Consider the following 25,049-nt stretch of genomic DNA (forward strand, 5'->3'; position numbering starts at 1 on the left):
CTTAAACCTTACAGAAGAATTTAATGCTTGTAGAACTGGTTTCATTATTCTCTCTCTCTTCTTCTCTCTCTCTATATGTGTGTGTATACACACACTCCGGGCCGTAGCTGCGGATCTAGTTCCCTGAGTAGGGATTGAACCCGAGCACCCTGCACTGCACTGCAGTCTTATCCACTGGGCCACAAGGGGAGGTCCGTCTACCACCTTCTTGAGCTCAAAAGCATTCTAAAATCACAGATTCTGCTAATAACATTGATTAGTTTAGTATTAGAATTCTGCAACTGTAAGCGTAAATGGTTTCTAGGAAGGACAACCATAGCTAGGAAAAAACAAGATGGATGGTTTACGTAACAGATTCATTTCTCCTTTCAATTAAACCAAACAAATCACACAAATGGATAATTCAAATGGCTATTTTAGCAATTTCTGTCCCACTCTGTATGACTGATAATTCCCAGTGCTGAGCAGGCAGAATTTACCATAAGTCTGTAGATCAAAACTCAGATACCTCATTGACCAGCAACTTCATTCTTTACTCCTTTTATAGATATGCCACTAATCTTGGCTATTTCATATTAAAAATATATACTTCTACAGCCTACATACACATAAAAAATATGGGACTTTATGTTTTTCATAGTCTGACTCCTAAACCTTACCAGAAAAAAGATAAGCTACCTATGTATCAGAGAATTGATGGATTATGTTTCTGATACATAATGAAATTTTGTGCAGGAGAAATGATATAAAAATTGTGCATTTCTGAGAATGCACATAGGCATTAATAGGCACATCAGAAATAGGCACAAGAAAAACAAAAATTTTAAACCAAGCTCAAAGGTTGAGGTCAACAACTGAGGCAAGGACAGAAATGTCTCAGAATCAGGATCACGGTGGATTCGGAGGCCCACATCGATCAGACAGCGCCCTGGCAGCGGACCCGCAGACAGACTGACTCAGACAGTTGCACCGCGGCCAGCAGGACTGCAGGGGCCCTGCCAGAGAGCCAAGGGCCGGGTTACCACCCGCCACCCGGCACCGAGGCCTCCTGTCCCAGGCTGCCTCTCTCAGGCTCCATCCAGTATTTCTGTTTGGCTCTGAAGCATCAAGGAGTCACAGTTTTGTTTTTTTTTTTAGATCACTTAATGTTCTTATTTTCAAGAAATATAACATTAGTTGTAAAAGAACCCACTTTTTCTCTGGAGTATAAAGAAAATTTTGGTGACTTAAGTGCAAAATTTAGATCTTTCCTTCATTAGGTTACTCTTAACCCACATAATAAATATACATTCATAATATGAAATAACTTAGTATTTCATTACATTATAAACTCTTAGAAAACGGGTGTTTTTTTTAGAGCTCTGATGTCTTGGTCTTCACATGATCCTCAAGGTTCTACTAGGGTCAGTTTTGGCTCCGTGTGGGAAGCTGATGGTCACCAAGTACGGTTCCCAGCAGAAGCGGGTACTCAGCCATGTCCTGGGTTCCCAAGGGAGCAGGCAGGCAGGAGGCCCTTCTGAGTGACAACAGAGCGCGCTCCCACCTCTCAGCCGGCGTCCTCTAAGTCTGCCCGCTGAGCTGCTCGCCCACCAGGCACGGGAGTGTTGGCTTGCGACTCTAAGGCAAATTCTTTCAGCAGGTGATTCATCTGCCACTACGCAAATTTTACATCACGAATCCTTAGAGTCATGAGGAGATGCCAATTTTTCATCCCACTTAACCCTGTGCACATCCCGCTTGGGAAGCTTACCTTCGGGTCCCGAAGGAACAGAGCCTTAAGAATCAGTGAGTGAACGTCCCCGATGAGTGGGTAATGCATCAGAAGGCCAAGACAGGTCTGGTAGTTACTGGAGATCACTAAATAGAAGGGAAAAAGTAACTGAGAAGCAATCCTGTTTCAGGTATCTGTACCAGTAAGAGAAACAAAATAGCAACTTAGGTTCAAAGCAGGTAAATCAATAACTCAGCTCGTTTGGATAAAGGGAAGCTGGAGAAGGGATCACTGCCCAGTGGCCTCCGGAGCTGCATACTGTGCCACGCACACACTCCAGCACGCAGGCCCCAGCCTCAGGGCGGTGCTGGACGGAAGAAGCCGAGGTGTGTGCGTGCAAACGCGCCATTTTTATGGCTGTATTTAAATGTCTCTACTTCGCTGCTTGGAAATAAGGAGCAAAAATCTCACGAATGGGAAAGGACCAGTTTAAAATTCTCATAAAGTATTATTTACCACGATTATTATACTTCGCAACTTATATATATTCCATTTATTTTCTGTATATATAAATATTACACAGTTCAAAATTAAAAAGAATATAATTTCTTCAAATTATTTGTTTTTCTAAAGATAACAAGGGATTTAGCAAAGATATCTATGCAGCATTTTCTTGCAGGAAAAGTGTCAAAATCATCACGGAGAAGCCTATGTTCCTTAGACCGACATTTAGGCTTTTTCCCCACATCAAGCTAATCATGGCCGTGGTTATTAGGCAGCCTTTTCCGCCAGTCTGTGTAAGCCGCTCCGTTCCTTGGCCACCCATCTGCCACTGCTGCTACCGCTGTGCCCGTCGGCGACGCTGGTTTCGGGAGCCAGGCTGACGGCCTCCGCAGCACGACTATGAACAAACTTTACAGCTGCAACTTCCTGTGGTTGCAACTGAATCCTTTTTATTAATCAGAATGGTTAGTTGAAAAATATTCCACAAGAAAACAACTGTAATTCACCAGAAACAATACAAGTCACAAAACGATGTTTTATGATCAGAAATACCCTGGGTTCCTAGACTTCCTTTTCTCCTTCTTCTGTGGGAAACATCATTCCTTGCGACAGCTTCCCACCCCTCCCTCGTTCCATGAACATTACGGAGAAAGGAGACAGGACCAGGCAAAATGAATAATTATAATCTATGGAAGGAGCCACTTTATCATCTTCATTTCCATCGCTGATCTGACAGCTTGTAATTTCATGCATCTGCTTTCATTTGTAAAGTACTCACTTATCCGACCCTTTCTGTGTCTGCTCAGACTCTTCTTTCCTTAGTTGTTCATTTTATCATGTTCATACTCAGTTACCTGTTGTCTTTTTTACTGTAGAATTAAAAAACCTAGGATATTCAGAACAGTATAACATTTTCATGTATAGTTTTCTTTGTGATCAAACAAATCAATAAAACTTGGATAATCGATTCGTTTTACAACTCATATATTTTCCCAAATGCTATGATTATATATTAGTCACTGGCCCTAGAATCATTGTGTGTTTTGTGAGACAGGCAGGAGAGTTTAATGGAAATGGTTCTGGGCTCAGGATTCAAAGACAGGGCTCTCCTCCTGGGACTCCACTTGAAGACCTCCCGTAACACTGCCGGGAGAGTGAGTGACATGATCTAAGGGACTGATTTACAGCAGCTGCTCAAAACTTGTTGGGAGCAACCTCTCTGAGCTCAAGTTTAGTCATTTAGAAAACAACTTTCTGATTTAAAAGAAATTTACCTGCCTACCTCACTCATTCCAACAGTCATCTATTGACTACCTCATCCATGACTGGCCCTATGTTGGGAGGGTAAGCAGAGAGGAACAAAACACCGTCCTCCCCCTGAAGAAAGCAAAAGCACAGCAGGGCTGATGCCTAACACAGGGAGCTGTGACTGCCGTCACCTCTAAGGCAAGACTGGCCTGCGGACACCTTCTTCATTAGGCACTATCCCGAAAACCTCACCTACATATGTGATTCCCACGGCAGTCTAACGACAAGGATACAGTTATTATCCCTGTCTACACAGCCATGAAATTAAAAGATGCTTACTCCTTGGAAGGAAAGTTATGACTAACCTAGATAGCATATTCAAAAGCAGAGACATTACTTTACCAACAAAGGTCTGTCTAGTCAAGGCTATGGTTTTTCCAGTGGTCATGTATGGATGGGAGAGTTGGACTGTGAAGAAGGCTGAGGGCTGAAGAATTGATGCTTTTGAACTGTGGTGTTGGAGAAGACTCTTGAGAGTCCCTTGGATTGCAAGAAGATCCAACCAGTCCATTTTGAAGGAGATCAGCCCTGGGATTTCTTTGGAAGGAATGATGCTACAGCTGAAACTCCAGTACTTTGGCCACCTCATGCGAAGAGTTGACTCATTGGAAAAGACTCTGATGGTGGGAGGGATTGGGGGCAGGAGGAGAAGGGGACGACAGAGGATGAGATGGCTGAATGGCATCACTGATTCGATGGACGTGAGTCTGAGTGAACTCCGGGAGTTGGTGATGGACAGGGAGGCCTGGTGTGCTGCGATTCATGGGGTCACAAAGAGTGGGACACGACTGAGTGACTGAACTGAACTGAACTGAACGGATGAGGAAACTGATCCTTGGAGATGTTAAATCACCTGTCTGGATCACACGGTGATTTGGTGCTGAACCAAGATTTGCAATTCAGAAGTCTAGTGGAAGACTCAGGGTTTTACTTTGAAAGGCCATTGTTTTGAAAATCAAAGACACAACCGATGCAAATAATCACTGAAAACAGAAAAGTCAACTAATATTAGTACTCTTGTGTGCTGTGCTGTGCTTAGTCGCTCAGTCATGTCCATCTCTTTGCGAACCTATGGTCTGTAGCCCACCAGGCTTCTCTCTTTACGGGATTCTCCAGGCAAAAATACTAGAGTGGGTAGTCTTTCCCTTCTCTAGGGGATCTTTCCAACCCAGGGATCGAACCCAGGTCTCCCTCATTGCAGGCAGATTCTTTATCGTCTGAGCCACCAGGGAAGCCCAAGAATACTGGAGTGGGTAGTCTATCCTTTGTCCATGGGATCTTCCCAACCCAGAATCAAATTGGGGTCTCCTGCATTGCAGGCAGATTCTTTACCAGTTGAGCTACCAGGGAAGCCCACAGTAAGTGTAAATAGCTTGGAAGATCCGCATAACCCAGTCTCTAAAGCATCTTGACACAGGCACTTGTTTGGAGGAACCAAGGCAACAGTCCTATGTTATTACAACTTGAGAAAACTTGAAACTATGAGAAGTTATACGTTTTACAAATACAAATACATAAAATAAGGATGGTAAATAATGTATTAACATTCTTCTTGCATAACAAATGAGGGCACAAAGGCTCTTCCTCCCATTTCTCCCATCCATCCACCTATCCATCCGTCCACTGAATGTAACGAATGCTACCTCAGCAGTTACTAACTCCCGGGCCAGGCAGCAGCACTAGGGACGTGGTGGAGAATGAGTCTGAATTCTGAAAGGTGGCAGAACATGCTACCCTGAAGTATGGCTGTAGGTATTTCAGGACGTGCCACCCCACAGTAGGCCACTCTGGGATACTGATTATTTTGAGCTATAGGCACTTGGAATCAGCAAGCGCAGGGAGAGGCTTTCTCTGAACTCCCCTTACCGTTAACTCCCATAAATGCTAGAAAAGGAACTCAGCTGTCACAAGTCCATCCAGACAAACTCTGTCACAAAGATACTTTCCATTTATTCTTCTCAGGGTCAATTCATCTGTCCTAAAATTCATTTCAGTTCAGTTGCTCAGTCGTGTCCGACTCTTTGCGACCCCACCAAGCCTCCCTGTCCATCACCAACTTCCAGAGTTCACTCAAACTCACGTCCATTGAGTCGGTGATGCCATCCAGCCATCTCATCCTCTGTCGTCCCCTTCTCCTCCTGCCCCCAATCCCTCCCAGCATCAGTCTTTTCCAATGAGTCAACTCTTCGAATCAGGTGGCCAAAGTATTGGAGTTTCAGCTTTAGCATCATTCCTTCCAAAGAACACCCAGGACTGATCTTTAGAATGGACTGGTTGGATCTTCTTGTAGTCCAAGGGACTCTCAAGAGTCTTCTCCAACACCACAGTTCAAAAGCATCAATTCTTTGGTGCTCAGCTTTCTTCACAGTCCAACTCTCACATCCAGACATGACCACTGGAAAAACTATAATTCATTTACTCTCCCCTAAGAAGCTACACTCCCCTCTCCTGTCTCTATTAAGTTGATATTTAATCCTGAAATCCAAAGCCATCTCTTTGAGGGTCGCTGATTATCCCCCGGGTATCTCCCATATACACGTGACATGTATGTGTTAATCAACTTTCTTGTCTATCTTTTGTAACTTTTGTTAAAAGAATCCCAGAGTAAAACCTAAACGGGCAGAGGTTAAGTTTCCCCTCCCTCCTGTCCCCTGCTTTCAGATAATGACATCTCCAATTTACTAATGAAAACTTGTATTTCCAGAGCATTTTTCATTTGTAATTATGTCCCAGAACTGTTGAATAACTGAGGCCAATTTAGCATATGTAAAAGAGAAAAATGCAAGTTTTTAACAAGAATAATAGAAATCTGATAGAATGAAATTTTAGTTTTGATCTTTATAGTAAACTTTTCCTGAACCTGAAAAACCCATCCACCACACTGTTCCTTCTCCAGTGTTAATTCAACCAGAGCAGGACAATGACACAAGCAAAAGACTGAAAAAAAAAAAAAAAAAGATGAAACTTTGCTATGTACCTGCAATTGCAACTAAGGATGTATGTGCTTTACTGAGATGATCACATTCTTCGACTTATGAATGTGGTATATATTGCATGGACTGATTTGCAGATCCTGGAACACCCTTGTACCCCTGGGATAAGCCCCTTTTGACCACGGGGCATGGTCCCTGTAGCGCGCGTGAGACTGGCCTGCCAGGGCTCTGCTGCACTCTTGCCTCCGTGTTCATCAGTGATGATGGCCTGTAATTTTTTGGCGGGATCTTCCTCTGGTTCTGGTATCAAGGTGAGGGTGGTCTCATAGAGTGAGCTTGGGAGCATTCCCTCTTCTGCAGGGTTTTGAAATAGTTTCAGAAGGACAGGTGCTAACTCTTCTCTAAATGTTTGCATATGCACACAAGGATGCACATGCTTTAAGAAAAAACGACCGAAGCCACACACTGAAGAGCTTCTTTACGGAAGGCTAAGACAAAGGTGAGCGGTATCTAGGAAAACCTATGGAATTTGAAATTGGATGATCTAGATTAGATCTACATCAGAATGGTGGCTGGTCATTTACTGTGTGTGAATCTAGGCAAGCAACGTAACTTCACGAAACCTTTATTCCTCTCATTTATAAATAGTGCTTACCCTACCTGCAGGGCTTCCAACAGAACGGCAGGGATGTGAGGTCGTGTGCTTCCTCATCTGGCTTATCTACTGCTAAATAAACAGGACTTCCTTCACCCTCGTGGCTCAGCTGGTAAAGAATTCGCCTGCAATGCAGGAGACCCCGGTTCGATTCCTGGGTTGAGAAGATCCCCTGGAAAAGGGATAGGCTACCCGCTCCAGTATTCTTGGGCTTCCCTTGTGGCTCAGCTGGTAAAGAATCTGCCTGCAATGCGAGAGACCTGGGTTTGAACCTTGGCTTGGGAAGATCCCCTGGAGAAGGGAAAGGCTACCCACTCCAGTATCCTGGCATGGAGAATTCCATGGACTGTATAGTCCATGGGGTCTCAAAAAGTCAGACACAACTGAGCAACTTTCACTTTTACTTTTCACCTGAAGCAGAACTGACTTGGCTGCCTCTACCTTTAAATGGCCTACAACTATTCTGGAATGGTTCTATGAGAGCTGGTTTAAATAGTTTCTCCGTAGTAACAAACAAAAAAATAATGGAGACTGTTAACTTACATATAAGTCGAAGTTAACTGTACTTATAACTGAAAAATTTTGAAGTGAAAGATATTCAAATTATTTAATTTCACATTTAGATGTACCTTCCCAAGATAACAAGATGGGCTAAGAACTACTATTTCTAAATTTTTTAAGTCATAAGCACAAACAATGTGCCTGGAAACTTGCCATGTGCAACTACACCCCAGCCCTGAAACTCAATCCTCCACCCATACCCACATTACTCATCTCACACTCCTGAAGTTATATCAAAGTTTTTGGTTAGAAAATTTTTTTGTTTTCATTTTTATAGTACATCATAATTACTCTTTTTTCTTCTATAGCCTCTTTTCTTTCCTGTAGTTTATAACTGCCTGCCTTTACATTTGCTTTGTTATGTATATATCTGTGTGCTTAGTCACTCAGTCTGTCTAGTGAAAACTATGCTTTTTCCAGTGGTCATGTATGGATGTGAGGTTGGACTGTGAAGAAAGCTGAGTGCCAAAGAATTGATGCTTTTGAACTGTGGTGTTGGAGAAGACTCTTGAGAGTCCCTTAGACTGCAAGGAGATCCAACCAGTCCATTCTAAAGGAGATCAGTCCTGAGTGTTCCTTGGAAGGACTGATGCTGAGCTGAAACTCTAATACTCTGGCCACCTGAAGCAAAGAACTGACTCAATGGAAAAGACCCTGATGCTAGGAAAGATTGAAGGCGGGAGGAGAAGGGGATGACAGAGGATGAGATGGTTGGATGGCATCACCAACTCGATGGACGTTGAGTTTGAGTGAACTCCAGGAGTTGGTGATGGACAGGGAGGCCTGTGTGCTGCAGTCCATGGGGTTGGAGTCGCAAAGAGTTGGACACAACTGAGTGACTGAACTGAACTAAGTCAGTCATGTCCAACACTTTGTGATCCCATGGACTGTAGACAGGCTCCTCTGTCCATGGTACTAGAGTGGGTTGCCATGCCCTTCTCCAGGGCATCTTCCAGACCCAGGGATCGAACCCTGGTCTCCCGCACCACAGACGGATTGTTTGCCATCTGAGCCACCAGGGTAGCCCTGGCTACTGGATAAATGCTGGTTAGAAGAATGTATGTGAGGCCTCTCCATCCTCGTGGACACAGAACCAGGTAGCCGCCATGTCTGAGGGGGACAGTCATCATACTCTCAGGAGTCTGTCGCTTGTGCTAGTCAACAAGTTGTAAAGTTTGGAGGCTTCTGTCCTCACAAACTCACTGTGATGTGAGACAGTGAACTTCTAGAATGAAAGAGGCTGCAGTCTGGCAGCTTGTGAGCTACATCCAGCTGGAGAACTGTTTAGCAGTATTTAAAAAAATTTTGATCAGTTCCTGATATTTAAAAATGAGAATGCTCCTCAGGAAAATGTGGATTTCATAAAAATCTTAGGAGCTGGTAACCCTGGTCTGGCATTCCCGCGTGGCAACAAGCAGCCGATGCTGCACGGGCGTGCCCTTCGCAGGGGGCTTGGCCATTCACTCTGCTAGGGCTCTCACTGCTCCCAGCGGTCGGACGCCACTTGTGACTGACTGTATACAGCCATGTACACACAGTTAAGATGAAGTTAACTCCCACAGTCATATACACCTCCTCTGTTCTGTCAGTCTGGCTTTTCTCCTGAGGAGACTGCTCGCGAGGTCCTGGGTCTGCCCCCGCTCTGAGGACGCCCTCGCCTCCTGCCTGTGCGGTGCTCCTCCTGCCTGTGCGATGCTCCTGTTTCCCAGAGCGCTGAGCCGCGCCCCGCTCTGAGGACGCCCTTTGCCTCCTGCCTGTGCGGTGCTCCTGTCCCCAGAGCGCTGAGCCGCGCCCTGCTCTGAGGACGCCCTTCGCCTCCTGCCTGTGCGGTGCTCCTGTCCCCAGAGCGCTGAGCCGCGTCTTTCTTGCTTCATGCCCTCAGTTTGCTGGAGCACATCCCTCCAAAGGCTCTGTGCTCCTGAGATGAACTTTTTAAAACTTCTGTTTGAAAGATGTGGACATTAGTTAACAGTCTGGTTAGGCAGAATCCTCTAGGTTGGGAATATTCTTCCCTCAGGATGTTGGTACCACTGCTGTAGAGTTTCTTGGTTTCCAGCTGGAAAGCCTGAGACCACTTCAATTCCTAATCCCTTCTGCGATCGTGTTCTCTTCTCCTCCCCCACATCTTGCTCTGTAAACTGATGATGAATGCCTTGGTGTGCATCTGTTTTCATATGTAACGGGCCCTTTCAATCTAGAAACTCCTGTTCTTTTGTTCAACTAGAAATTTCTCTTTGTATCTTTGATGATTTTCTCGTTTCTACTCTTCATTTTGAGTTTGTTATTCCTTTTTTTTTTTTTTTAAAGAAATCACCTTAGCTAGATGTTGGATCTCCTGGCCTGGTCCTCTTAATTTTCTTTATTTTCTGTTTCATGTACTTCTTTCTGAGACACTTTTCCACTTTTATATTCCAGACATCTATTTTTATGATATTTTAATTTTAAATTAATTTTTCCTTTGAATTATGTATTTCCTAGATCTCTGAGAAGTGTTCTCCCTACTGCAAAGGCTCTGTGGCCTGCAAATTGGTCTCTTCCTGGCTGTGTTTTTCAGATCTCTGCTTCCATTTGGAAGCTCTCCTCAAATGCGTTGTGTCTGGGGCTCCCTGCTCCTGTGTAGGAGTGGCGAAGTATAAAGGTGTCTTGAAGCCAGCTGTGTGTGCACAGGCGGGTGGGTCTGTGAATGCTGATGACCAAGGCCACTCAGGTCATCCCTGAGCCTCTTCTCTTGTGCTAACTAGATTCCTTCAGAGAACATTCTCCCAAACTCTTCCTAGAGGGAGACAAACTGGCTTCAATGTCCTGAGAAAGAAGGCCAGCGGTTCAAGGTCACTGAAATTCCCTGGGGCCCTGGCTAAGACCCCCTTCACTACACTGTCCACAGAGGGCAAATCCTGAAGGCTGGAGATCTGCATGTCTGCTTCTTAGACTTTTAACCAGTTCTTATTTTTCAGTCTTAACTCTTTCCCTCCTCCTGCCAACTTCCAGAAGTACCTAGCACTGCTAATTTCCACACTTTTAGAAATTTTACGGGTTATTTCCTGGCTTCCGCCATGATCAATTTTGAATTTCCCTTTCCTGGACATGCTAAGTCAGTTATCACTCACCCATCTGTTTCTCTACTTCCAAAACCGCCATAATTTTCTTCCTAATTCTCTGCATCCTATGGGTTTATGCTATTTCAATAGGGTCTCAGGAGCAAAGAAGGCAAATGCAGGATCTTAACATAAACATCTCATATCTGATATCCCTGTCATTTTAATGACACTTCTACTGAGCATCTGGGCAAGCGAACTGAAGTAAAAGAAGAATCGAGGTGGGGAGGCACCTGCGTGGAGAACTGGGGAACTAAGCAACTGGGAGGCAGAGATCACCATCTTCCTTTCTCTCTGCATCAGAGAGCATGGCCCCCGTCACCCTGCAGGACTGTGTACATTCTCCTTTGGTAGCAGCACAGGGACATGGAAGCTTGAGTAATTCTGGGTAAGAGTCCAGTGATGCATGCAATTTTGCTGGCTTTTGCCCATAAAAGGTGTCCTAGAGTTCCTGAATCCACCTGTCATATTGCTTTCTAGGGCAAGAGAAAACTGTGGAATAGGAGTAAGTGCGTGGAAGGTAAAGATTATGGTACCAGGATATAAGACCACCTCTTTAGTTTCATACAAGGCCAGAATGGGGTATCAATTTTGAACATGGAATAGAATTTGACTAGGAAATTGATTCTCCCTTCATATCTCTATTCCTAGAGCTGTATAAATTATTTTGAGGCAAAAAATAGACATTAAAAAGACAATGTGACACAGGAGAATGCCCCAAATCCAAAACACTGACACCATCGATGCTAGATCGATGCAGAACAAGAATTTTCCTGCCTTGCTGCTGGGGATGCAAAGTGGTACAGCCATTCTGGAAGACAGCCATGTGTCTTCCAGGCAAGAAGCAGGACAGAACAGTTAACTTTGTGTTTCCAACCTGACCGGCCTAAAGCATGCCCAGATAGCTGGTAAAACGTAATTTCTGGGTGTGCTGTGAGTGTGCGGCTGGGAGAGATGAGCCCTGGACTCAGCAGACTGAGTAAAGAGATCCAGCGTCGCCAGGAAGGGGGCATCATCCTGTGTGCAGGTAGCCTGATGGAACGACAAGCAAAGAAGGTGGGCTCCTTCTCTCCTGGAGCTGGGAGGTCCATTTCTCCTGCCCCCAATACTGAGCTCCGGCATCTCAGGCCTTGGGATCCTGGCATTTACATCACCAGCCGCCTGCTTCTCAGGCCTTCAGATTTGGGCTGAATTATGCTGGGAGAAATATCAATAACCTCGGATATGCAGATGACACCACCCTTATGGCAGAAAGTGAAGAGGAACTAAAAAGCCTCTTGATGAAAGTTAAAGTGGAGAGTGAAAAAGTTGGCTTAAAGCTCAACATTCAGAAAACGAAGATCATGGTATCTGGTCCCACCACTTCATGGGAAATAGATGGGGAAACAGTAGAAACAGTGTCAGACTTTATTTTTCTGGGCTCCAAAATCACTACAGATGGTGACTGCAGCCATGAAATTAAAAGACGCTTACTCCTTGGAAGGAAAGTTATGACCAACCTAGATAGCATATTCAAAAGCAGAGACATTACTTTGCCAACAAAGGTTCGTCTAGTCAAGGCTATGGTTTTTCCTGTGGTCATGTATGGATGTGAGAGTTGGACTGTGAAGAAGGCTGAGCGCCGAAGAACTGATGCTTTTCAACTGTGGTGTTGGAGAAGACTCTTGAGAGTCCCTTGGACTGCAAGGAGATCCAGCCAGTCCATTCTGAAGGAGATCAGCCCTGGGATTTCTTTGGAAGGAATGATGCTAAAGCTGAAACTCCAGTACTTTGGCCACCTGATGCGAAGAGTTGACTCATTGGAAAAGACTCTGATGCTGGAAGGGATTGGGGACAAGAGGAGAAGGGGATGACAGAGGATGAGATGGCTAGATGGCATCACTGACTTGATGGAGGTGAGTCTGAGTGAACTCCGGGAGTTGGTGATGGACAGGGAGGCCTGGCGTGCTGTGATTCATGGGGTCGCAAAGAGTTGGACACAACTGAGTGACTGATCTGATCTGATCTGATGCCACTGGCCTTCCCGGTTCCCAGCTCGCAGATGGCGGACTGTGGGGCTTCCAGGCCTCAATAACTGTGTCAGTCAACTCCTGTAAGGAGTCTCCTCTTATGTCTCTCTCTCTCTCTCTCTTTCTCTCTCTCTATCTCTCTCTCTCTCTCTCTCTCTCTCTCTCTTCTACTGGTTCTTTTTCTCTGAAGAACCCTGAAAGCAAAGGCTTCCACTGACAGGCCTCATGGGGCAAACTGCCCTCCCCACAGCCGCCTGTTGCCGAGCCGGTAAACTGGACTCCCCGAGAGTTGCTGCAGTCAGGGTCTCGTGCCAATGCTCTGGTTATGGCCTTCCGCGCATTTCTGTTACGTCTCCTCAGCTGAGGCACTGGGCAGTGGTCCTCTGCAGATGCCTCTGCCAGGATCTCCTGATGGTCGCAGGGGAGGAAACCACGGAGACCCTTCGCCCCCAGTGACTGAGCACCCAGTACTCTTCCACCCCTGGCCTCTCCGCCTCCCCAGTGGGGTCCTGGCTTAGAAGGGAGAAGGGGCTGAAGCTGTGGAGCAGGGAGGGCCTTTAGGGCAGGGAAGTACTCTGCGTCCTGCTACAGTGGTGGCCACACCCACTCAAAGTCCAGCGCCAAGAACGGCCTGAGGGTAATGCCAGCCTTCGGGCGTTTGTGATGAGTCCGTGGCACGACGGGCCTGCTCTGGCGAGGGGTGTGGGCAGCACAGTGGGCTCTGTGTGCAGGTGAGTGTGTAAGGGATGCTCTCTGTATTTTCCACTCAATTTTGCAGCGAGCTGAAAAAGTCTCTAAAAAATAAAGTCTGTTTTATTAAAAAATCTAAACAAACAAAAAAAGACAATATGTTATTTTGGTATATCAACCTATGTTAGTGAAATACAGAAGATTTAAAAACTATTATAAAACACAAAGTAATACAAACGATACATTTATAATCCAAAGGGTACGTTGATATCTACACCTGAGATGGTCAATATTTACTGTTTGAACAGGAAGAGAGTTGACTGTCAGGAGTTGCTTCAACATCCCTTCAAAAATAAGATCCCAACTTGTGCTTTGGTACAAACTCTGAGGTACAACATTGTGATCTGGGGGAGTCTTTACTTCTAGTTCCCAAAGGCTTCCACTGAAAAGCTTTACAAGCTTTTCCAGAAAAGACAAAATATATTCAATTTGTGGTTCAAATAAAGTGCATTTTGACATCAGTATAATGTTGAACATGCTTTTAACGAGAAAACAGAGAAACAGAAATTCTAGGGTAGGACAGATGGAAAGACTGGCAGATAGACAGATAACGGCTGAGGAGGAAGGGGAGACCTAAAATGAAATAAAAAGAAGCAATATTTTAAACCACGAAGAGGACATAACTGTCAGTCCAGGCTGGGCCAGGAAATGACTGAGGAGACAGCTACAGAAGGATTACAGTGCTGGCTGAGAACGAGGCAGGGAGTGGGCTCCAGCGTCAAGAGGAGACTTTTCCATTTACAAAGTGTTCAGGCAGAAAGCTAATTAAGAGAGACAATAAACATTGTGAGATACTTTCTGGTTAGCAAAGTTTACTGCTAAATGGATTTGATTATAGTGTTTTAGCTATTAATACCGTTTACAGGACAAATAAAAGGTTATGTTACTTTATAAATTAAAGAAAACGTTTTCCTTTGACACTAGTAAAAATAAAATAAAATTTAAATCAATAAAAGATTCAGAAAATTTTAGAATTTAAAAGTAGACAATGCTTCCTTTAAAAAAGCCAAGCTGAAAAGAGCTCCCGGCGCCTGTCCTCCTAGCAATGGTGGCACCAGGATCCACGCCCCCACCCCGGACTCGAGAGCGCCCTCCCGTGGAGGCCACCGATGCCACTGGCTGAGCAGAGGCAGCGGCAGATGCCTCCAGGGGCAGGCAAGAACCTTAACGTCGGCCTTGGTCCTGAGGAGCTGATGAGTTGAGAAGCCGGGATTTCTCCACGCCGTGAATCCCATCTCTCCCAAGTGGCACAGGCGTGCGCACAGGAAGAAGAGAAGGACAATGGAAGTGTACTGAGTGGCCCTGATTGAAATCTCACAGGACTGCAAAAGTGGGAGGTAGGTCAGAGGGGGCCGAAATAATCCAGAAGGGTGGAGGGAAAAGCTTCTTTGTCCCAAGTGTGAAAGGAGAAGCAAGATCTAGGGAGGTGAGGCCAGGAGAAGGAGGGGACCAATTGAAAAAAAAAAAAGTGTGATGGAAGCTGCTGCTGCTAAGTCGCTTCAGTCGTGTCTGACTCTATGTGACCCGACGGACAGCAGCTCAGCAGGCTCCCCTGTCCACAGGGTTCTCCAGGTAAGAATACTGGAGTGGGTTGCCATTTCCCTCTCCAGTGATGAGAGCAGGGCTGTTTTAAACTATTATAGGAGTAATGATTCATGATTACATTTCCTTATTCCTCACCTTTACATCTGCATGTAATCTTAATCCACATAATTCAGCCAACAACCCACAAGGCACTTCTTGTAGCATGTAAGAAAGTAAAAACGATCAAAATATTTGGGAACAATCTATTTATAATAATTCTACTATGCATCTTTGGTAAAGCAAAAATTTTGTTTGAAGAACAGCCATTTGACATCATTTCAAAGCTTAAATTTTAAATTCTCTGCAGGTGATATTCACATTGCTTTTTTTCTCAATGTGAAATTTTACTTTTACTTAATAAAATCAGGGTAGGGTCTGAGACAAGGAAATGGTGATGTGAGGACCAGCCTGCCTAAACACGGAGGCTGGGCTCCATCTCTGAGGCCTCATAAAGAACATGTTGGTTCTAAGATTTATCTAGAATTTGTTAAGTGGTTGTATTATATTTCTCTAACGTTCAAAGAGAATGAAAGCTTTGTTCAAGGTGAATAAAGAAACTTAATACTTTTGTTAAAAATTAAATATGAGATGCTGATGGTGAAATGTGTAGAAAGAGCACTAAGCAAGGACGCCGAGATCTAAGCCCGCAGACCGAGTGGGACTGTTTTCAACCCCTTGACTGTTAAGGGCACCGGATTAACTTGCTAGGGCCGCTTAACTAAGTACTGGACGGTATGGAACGACAGAAGCCCACTAACAGGGCCAGAGTCCGGAAGTCCAAATCAAGACGGGCAGGGCCCTGTCCCGCTCATATCCACGGGGAGGAACCTCCCTGCCTCTTTCGGCCTCCTGTGTTGGCGGGGTGCGCTCCTCCTGAGGGCTCCCGGGGAAAATCTCTGCAGGGCCTTTCTCACAGCCTCTGGCAGCAGCCGGAAGTCCTTGCCCCTCCTTGGCATGCGTCACGTCAATCTCTGTCCTGCCTTCGTAGGCGTTATTCTGCCGGGAATGCTCACACTGCCTCCTCTCTGTGCGTCTCCGTGTCCAGACCATCACCTTCTTACCAGGACGCCAGTCCTCAGTCCCGCCTGATCCAGTGGGAGCGCATCTTAACCGATCCTGTCTGCAACCACCCATCTCCAAGCAAGGTCACCCTCTGGAGTGCTAGGGGTTAGGGCTGCTAGCACATCTCTGCGGGGATAAAATTCAGTCCGTAATTCAGTCAGGCCTCAATACCTGAGCTTGTAAAGTCAGGGCTGGGACTAGATGCAGTGCATCTTCACTGGGGGGGGGGGGGTGTGTGTGTGTGTGTGTGTGTGTGTGTGTGTGTGTGTGTGTGTGTGTGTGTGTGTGTGTGTGTGTGACGTTCCTTTGAGAAGATGAGGAGGCATCTGCATTGGTGTGTGTGTGTGTGACAGTTCCTTTGAGAAGATGAGGAGGCATCTTCAGTGGTGTGTGTGTGTGTGTGTGTGACATGCTCCTTTGAGAAGATGAGGAAGGCTAGACACCCTTGACTCAGAGAAGCACACGCCTAATCGATATTCTGCACAGCATCAGGTGGTCACAGGCCCTCCCCAGCCCCGCTGAACCCAGGAGGCGCGGGCCTCGACGAGGCAGCGCCGTCACTGAAGGTCTTTTAGTTTCTCCAAGAGCAACACCGAGCTACAAACACAGCGCCTACGGCTCCCAAAGACACGTGAGACGCCCAGAGCCTCGCACGCTGCTGCTCCCTTCTAAGGTTCTGGTGAGTGAGCTTGGGAATGGCTGGGTGCAGAGGAGCAACCGCACGCCGGTGCCCTGGGCGGGGCGTCACGAGTCAGAACCCCCCAGAGGGGAGGAAACCCGGAGCTGGCGATCCATCTGGAATGCTTGGTGGCCCTGACTCCACCTCCCCAGGTTCGGACCCTCCCGGGACTCAGCACCGCCCCCTCTGCCCGCGCTGGCCGCATCCGGCTCCATGTCGCCCTCTGGCTGCTCTTCTCGGTCCTTCTCTCTGAAGGACGATGCCGCTCCCTTTGGTCCTCACTCTCCCAGCCACGGCTGCTCCCGCAACCTCCGGAGGACGGCCAGGGTGCGGGGCTCCAAACCACTGCTTCCCCCAGTCTATGAGAGACCCGCATCTCCGGAGGTCCCGCCACGTCTCCACTTCCAGCTTGCCCCTTCCTCACTGTCACGGATATACCACATGGCCGGCAAACAGCAGGCACTCAATAAATCCTGGTTGGCTGGCTGAGGCATTGAATAAACGAGCAATGCTCTTCTGCACTGATCTGACAGCTCCTTGCCAGGTGCACCGTGCTGCTTCTACACTGCTTCTTACCATGGTTCTCTACAAAGTGTCCCTGGAGGCCCAAACCAGAATCGCAGCTCCCTCCCAATCCTCCCAATCCCAGCATCTCCTCCGTGTGCCCTTCACAGACTGACCGTGGTCACACCCCGACCTGCTCCATGCCCTCCTGTCTGCCTACCCCCTCTGGTGCTTTATCTCCGTACGCCCCCTGAAATCCTCTGAGGCTCTGATGGCCACCCTCTGGTGGGTTTGGCTCTGACAGTTTTACACTCCCGGTAGTGCTCTGAGGCTCCGAGGTCCTGGTGGTCCTTCCCGGCCTGCCTCCCTCTCTCCCTCCTAACCTGCTCCCTGACAGCGCACTCGGCACCCCCACCCCCTTGCCTCCCTGCAGTTGGGTGCGCACCTGGCATGACACCTGGATCGCTGTTCGCCTCTGCGCACCCTGCCCCTCAAGCATTGCGGGTGCCACTGCCCAGGGTGCCCTACAGGCTCCCTGACAGCTCAGGGGGCTTGTGCTAGTTCCTGGGCAGCCGCCCCCCACACCTCCCGGTCCCAGCCCTGCCCCACCCTGCTCACACAGACAGCGGGTTTCATCCTTTATCAGGCACTGAGTGACCCTGCCAGCCACTGTCTCCTAGAAACTGGTACCTCCTTGGACAGGACTCCTGATTTCATGCCACTGCCTCTAGGCCCTTGTTTCTTCAATTATTTCCCCCAAAAAATATGTGTCAGGAGGATTACTATGCACTGGGTCCAGTTCTACATGCTGGGATACGGAGGCCCACCAAGACAGACAAAACCCCGTTGCTCACTGGGGAGTGGAGGAGTCGGTTTTCAGAACCAGTGATAAACAATGAAACTTTCAACAACATAAATCTTCACGGAACAGGACTGAAATACCAGCGCTGATCTCTGAAGGAGAAGCTCAGACTGGCTTGAGAAGCACCCTCTCTGCCAGCTCTCCACACCTCTGGGAGCTGGGACCGTCTCCCTCTATGGGCAGCCATCAAACCTTCCTTGCCCTCCACTGACCTCTAACTGCGACTATCCTCTTCCCTTCCCTGTGGACTTTTTTAAAGACGACTCTGCTTGTGCTATCTGCACACTCTTTTTCATTTAGCTAATTTTAGTTGAAAACTTAATATGTACATGAGATAAAAGGAATGTAGAAGAGGCTACTGCAGTTCTGAGCTGTCCAGTTACTCACCAACCTACCATGAGCCAGCTTTTGCTCCCCCAGTCCATGGAACTCACTTTGGCAAAGGTCTCCAATGACTGTTCCTCCGTCCACAGGTGGACTTGCCCGGCCTTACCTGACTCTGCCCCAGCACTCCTGACCCGGTACGTACCTTACTCTACAGAACAGTTTTGAGATGTTACAACACAAGCTCTTCCTTTCCTACTGCTGCTACTGCTAAGTCACTTCAGTCGTGTCCAACTCTGTGCGACCCCATAGACGGCAGCCCACTAGGCTCCCCCGTCCCTGGGATTCTCCTGGCAAGAACACTGGAGTGGGTTGCCATTTCCTTCTCCAATGCATGAAAGTGAAGTCGCTCAGTCGTGTCCGACCCTAAGCGACCCCATGGACTGCAGCCTTCCAGGCTCCTCCATCCATGGGATTTTCCAGGCAAGAGTACTGGAGTGGGTGCCATGTGCCTCTTAAAAATACTGATATGAAACACCTTTACCCATTTTCCTCCTTCTGTGAGCACCCACCTTAGGTAAACTGACCATGTAATTCCTATGATCTGTATGGGGTACCTTTGAGAGTGAAAGAAGGCAGTGTTAATAATTATTACTCTTCAATAGTGAGTGTATAGAACTAAGACTGTTCCATACAGACTGTGAATATATGGTTCCTCTATTCTCCTGGGAGATCACATCTACTTGTTGTCATTATAACAAACATCATTTGCAAAAATAAATCTGTAGCCTTGATACGGACAGTGAATTTTATTTTCCAATCCTCAGATATTGATTTCCAAAGTGCATGCATGCTAAGTTGCTTCAGTCATGTCCAACTCTTTGCAACTCCATGGACTGTAGCCCGCCAGGCTCCTCTGCCCATAATTTCGCAGGCAAGAATACTGGAGTGGGTTGCCATTGCCTTCTCCAGAGGATCTTCCTGACCCAGGGATTGAACCCATGCCTTTTATGTCTCCTGCATCTGTAGGCAGGTTCTTTACCACTAGCACCACCTAGGAAGCCCCGATTTCTTACAGATCTCTCAAATTCAGCATAGCCGAAACACAGTCATATCCGTTCTGAAAACCTGCTAATCCTCATCTTTCCTTTCCAGGTCAGACAGACAACCCGGGCGCTCGTCTCTCCCAGCTGGGGCCCACTGTGCACTTCCAGTTCTCCCTCACCCGTTTGGTTCCCCCCGGACCCTGCTCATAACCTTTCATCGGATTTCCTCACTCCAGTCCCTTCTGCCTCTAGTCTGCTCCACACTGCAGCCAGAGGAGCCTGAGACCGCCCCTTTCAGTGGCTTCCTGTCACCGCCAGGGTCAGGATTCTCATCAGGATCCTGTCCTTGCCTTCCTCACTCTCACAACCTGCGCGTCACTCTCCCTTTGCACTCTCAGGAAACCAGGCAGCTTGTGAAAACACACACACGCACAACCCCCCATGAAGCCGCCTCTCCCGAGCTTCTCCGTTCACGCTGCAGACCCCTCATCTCACTCACCTACAGCATTTTCCCCGGTCACATGGTCTGCCCAGAGGGGAGCCTGGGGCCTCTCCTGACCTCTCCTGCTGCCTTCATGCCTCCACCGCAGGACCAGAAACCTCAGTCTTCAACTAACCACGTTCTCCTGGCCTTTGTCCCACTAGTCCCTGCTGTCACTGGGCCTACCAGTTAGTGTTTCCTCCCAGTTGGTGAACTTCCTGAGGACAGGGGCAGTGCCCCGTAAATACTTCCAAGTAGTCATCCTATTTTTAGGAGATCTCACCCATTGTTATGGATTTAAACAAGCAAATTAAAATGACTAGGACTTTATATTTAAATAAGCAACTTCATTACCCCTACTTTTTTCACTTGTGTCTAGTGTTCTATAAGGTCTTAAAAAGACAAGGGTTTCAGCTGTCCCAAATCGCCAAGTTTTCTGAAATTAATTTTTAAAAGCAGGTCTTAGGATAGGAAACACAGTGATTAAAATTATGGTTGTGATGTACAAGAGTTAAGGAAAGAGTAAGTATTTAGTTAAGACTACAGAAAATCAGAATAGATTCCAATAGTTGTCTGGCTTGAAAAATTCTGTGAAAATATTATCCAGAAGTAATTTTTTAAATAAAGGAGGCTTCTCATTCCTTTTGTTTTTCATGTAGTCTGTTCAGTCACCCGTTCAGTCGTTCGTGTCCGACTCTTTGTGACCCCATGGACTACAGCACGCCAGGCCTCCCTGTCCATCACCAACTCGTGGAGCTTACTCAAACTCACGTCCAGAGAGTCGGTGATGCCATCCAACCATCTCATCCTCTGTCGTCCCCTTCTCCTCCTGCCCTCAATCTTTCCCAGCATCAGGGTCTTTTCCAATGAGTCGGTTCTTTGCATCAGGTGGACAAGTACTGGAGCTTCAGCTTCAGCATCAGCCCTTCCAGTGAGCACCCAGGGCTGGTGTCCTTGTTTTTCATTACTTACACTTTATAAAAACCATACTATTTTTCAGCACGAGATAGCATTAAATATCCTAAAATCTATCTAAACATTCTCCTCTACTTCCCAGATTATTTCCTCTTATGATTTCCACGTTCTTACTCAGAAAAAAAGAATTTTCTACTTTGTATGTCAAAACCCAAACTATTTGACCTTCAAGGCACAGAATAAAATTACAAGTTTTGGATAAAATGTGGTGCTCCTGTCATTTACTCATTCAAGTAATTTGGGAGGAATTTTAAAAGTATAACCTAGAATTTAAAGAATATTATTAGTTTTACCAGAGGGATAACAACAGCATCTGGCACAACCGAAATCTAATGAATAAATAGAGAACCACACAGTAATTTACCAGTCAAGGTTATGAATGGCTTCAAACAGTTTATGTTCTTCTGACAAAGCCCCACTCTTACAGTAGTTCTTTATTTCCTACTTCATCATCGCTCTGTGCAAACATTCCTAATTACATTTTGGCTTACCAATCTGGTTTTGTGAACTCTTCCTTTTGAAAAGGAAAACAATTTGAAGTATTCTGAAATTTAAAACATACTCTGTTTTCTCTTCAAGCTGAGGATTATTGGACTGTTCCAAAGGGGCAGGCCCAGGTTTTCCAGCTAGGCAAGCACCCGAAGGTAGATCCTATGAGACAGGAATACATCTGCCACTGGGCACTCCCCTGAGAAATACATCTGGTCAAAATTTAACTAAGAAGTTAGAGTATCTTTAAATGCAATATTTATTTTTTATTGGCAAGTTGTTGATACTATAAAAACAGCTCTCATCTTCTGATAAATATTCTTGAATACTCTCTACCTGTCAGAAGGTGGAGCTCTAAACATATCTGAAACACTGGCTTTTTCTATGTATGCTTCACAAATGTGTGTGATGACGAGATCAAAGCAGGAGGAAAAGTCTTTAGAAAAACGGTTCTGAAGAATATTCCTATTCTCTCAGGATAAAATTACCCACATCCGATACATACATGTTAACTCATAAAAATATACTTAGTATGTTCCTCTGAAACTTCCAATATACTGCCTATGATAAAAATGTAGGCATGGTAATTCAAAATAAAAGATAAAGTACATTTAAGAGACACACTTTACAAACTCAGGACCGCCGAACTGCACGCTGGCACGGCCATTAGCACTTACAAGCATCTCGGATGTAGAGCAACATGGCCACGAAGACGTAGTCAACCAAAGTCAGGGTGAGGCCGTCGGCGAACAGGGCGTCCCAGACCACCAGGAGGTCCTGCAGCGGGAACTCTCGGCCGAACAGCAGCCGCACCCACCGTCTGTGGGAAACAAAAGCCGAATTCAGGGGGCAGTACTGTTGAGAGCAATATAAAGAGGAATCATCTTCTCCTGTAGCTATGAAAAAATCATAATTTTTAACTGATCACACCAAGCAAATATTATATATAAAATTATAAAACAGTAAAGTCCAAGTGTTAGGCTTTCAAATGCATTCTGTAATTTTATAATGAGGCCACACTCATTAAACTTTATTCCTATAGGTATACGACACAAGTACAATATTTGAAAAGGGTAGAAATCTTTAGTATGCATTAGAAATCATAAATCTCAAAAAGGCAAGGAGAATAATGAATGTAGTCTGATAGTTACCTCATTTGTAAGGTTATGAATTAAATAATAATGTTCCAAAATTTTGTATCACTAATGACTTTTGTTAACTAGACTTTTTCAAGTGGTCATATGACAAATTACTATAGTCAAACAGAAAACTGCATTCTGACATGTCACTCCTATGTAAAAATATTCATTTTAAAATTAAATGTGAAAAAAAAGACAGATGTTTTTTGTCAAGCGTAGACAGTTATCTCAAATGAAACATATAATGATACTTGATTTTTAACTTCAGAATAACTTATCAAGGAGGTTATCTTTCTAGGGGTATTATTTCAAAACACAGTCACTTCTATGGCCAGGAGAATGGACACGGATGCTTCAGAGCAGACATGAGAAGCTAACAAGAATATCAAACAAGGTCTGTCTGTAACTATATATCATAAATAGTAACACTTCAGACTTTGAGCAAATGCTAGGCCATTGATATCTATTTTTTTTTTTTAATGAGGAAAAATGCTTTATTTATTTATTTTTTTATTCTTCTTTTATTTCTAAATTTTTAAAAGAAAATCCATCCTGAACCCTCCTCCCTCCCCATAATTCTCGTAAGAAAATTAAAACAATTCACTTGATATATTTTTATCCATTTACTTCTAATTTTATATGCAAGGCTATAATTCCTTTACTCAAGCCTTTCTCTAGGTGCTTAAGCTAGAAATCTATGTGATTCTATCACACAACAAAGACTCAAAAATTCTAAATTTCTAGTACCAAGAAACAGCATAGAATAGGGGACATTCTTTAAAAATTAGTTCAGAGATATTACCTCTTTGCAAAATTCAAAACCAAATATAACCATCTGTGAGGTTAAAGTGAGGCCAAAAAAAAAAAACAATCAGATACTACTTTTTTCAGGGAGTATTACATTTAAGGAGGAATCAAAAAGCTGTGACAAAATAGTGTATAATAACACATACGTATCACAGTTTATTAAGAACCATATGATCAAATACTTGAATTCCTTTATTCATATTACCAAATTAATCAACAGAAAAATTAAATTATATTTTCAACTACATCTTAAATTATGTTACTCAATTTTTCAGGAAGGAAATTTAATGCCTTAGTGACATCAGCATTTAAAAAACGGTACAGAATTGCTTACAATTTTTATCTACCTTTTGACTCTCACCCCACTGTTAGTATGAAGGTTGCTAACACAAAATGTGTATGTGTATTCTGTCTAGTATGCCTATGTTTATGTGGCTTAGAATAAAACAGTATTTCTACACACACTTCTAATTCTTTTAAATTACAAATGCTAATATTTACTATTTTAAGAAGTACCAAAATATCCCTAAATTACACAGGTTGCTCTTAATTAAAAACAATTGCTTTTGCAAAGAGTGTTGGTGGAACCAATGGGCAAAGAATGGGCAAAGCAAAAAACGCCTAGATTAAACCATATGGTGGGCCTGTTTAAAGGGACCTTTAAACTGATAACTGTAGCAGCGAAATTCCGTGATTAAAATCATTTAGAGCCCGTCGTTCAGTTACCCACTGACACAACTGAAGAAAAGCCCACCAGTGAAACAGACCGATGAGGACCTCACGTGGAACACGGCGGCCACAGCTGGTGACAGGGGGTTGTACAATTGAGATTTGCTGAGAGAACGAACTTAAAGGCTCTCACCAATAATGGTAATAATAAAGATAAACATGTGAGGTGATGGCTGTGTTAATTCCGTTTCACAACATGCACCTACATCAAATCACAATGATGTATGCTACATACCTACAACTGTATTTGTCAATTATATCTCAGTACAATTGGAAATAGAAGTAAATAAATAAACGAGAATTATCTTGGTTTGATGGATAGGTAAATTTTGGCACTTTGAAAATTACATATTCTGACATTGAAGTGATTCCTCCTGGTTTCAAATCCAGATGCCAGCATGAAACTCACCAACAACGTAATCCTAGGCCCTGAACCTACCCCCTTCCTGCCTGGAACCGACTTCCATGCTTCTCTTATTTGAATAAGCCCATGGTAACTCCTGCTGCAATTTCCCCAGAGACACTGCTTCTGTGAGGCCTAATGTGGAGGGACCTTTTTTTCTGTGTGTTTTTCCTGTTATCTCCTACTGAAAGTAAAATGCCTTTTGAAAAAAAGGTGATGTATCATATTACAAAAAACATCATTTGTCAAAAAAAAAAAAAAAAAGAACTAACAAAGGTTAATACACACCACAAAAATGCAATGCCATGTTTCCCCCTGTTCCTTAAACTTCAAATTCCTCTCATTTTCTCAGGGACAATCACATCTTTGGTTTCATCACGGATAATGCAGAGAAGACAAAGGAGCCTACTTCTCAGAAATAATATATAGTCTTACTATT

At 45.0% G+C, this 25,049-nt stretch overlaps 1 protein-coding gene across 13 annotated transcripts in view; it reads right to left on the bottom strand.

Moving 5' to 3' along the window:
• The window catches only part of TBC1D5 (TBC1 domain family member 5), a 592,035-nt gene that overhangs the window by 144,047 nt on the left and 422,939 nt on the right, over window positions 1-25,049 (bottom strand). For all 13 annotated transcript variants that reach the window (XM_059886432.1, XM_059886457.1, XM_059886448.1 and 10 more), the window contains 2 exons: window positions 22,210-22,352; window positions 1,751-1,857 (listed from right to left, as the gene is read on the bottom strand). In XM_059886432.1, coding sequence (XP_059742415.1) covers window positions 1,751-1,857; window positions 22,210-22,352 — 250 coding nt within the window. The remainder of the gene's footprint in view (window positions 1-1,750; window positions 1,858-22,209; window positions 22,353-25,049) is intronic.

Source organism: Bos taurus, chromosome 1 (assembly GCF_002263795.3).
Source record: "Bos taurus isolate L1 Dominette 01449 registration number 42190680 breed Hereford chromosome 1, ARS-UCD2.0, whole genome shotgun sequence".
Classification (NCBI taxonomy): domain Eukaryota; kingdom Metazoa; phylum Chordata; class Mammalia; order Artiodactyla; family Bovidae; genus Bos; species Bos taurus.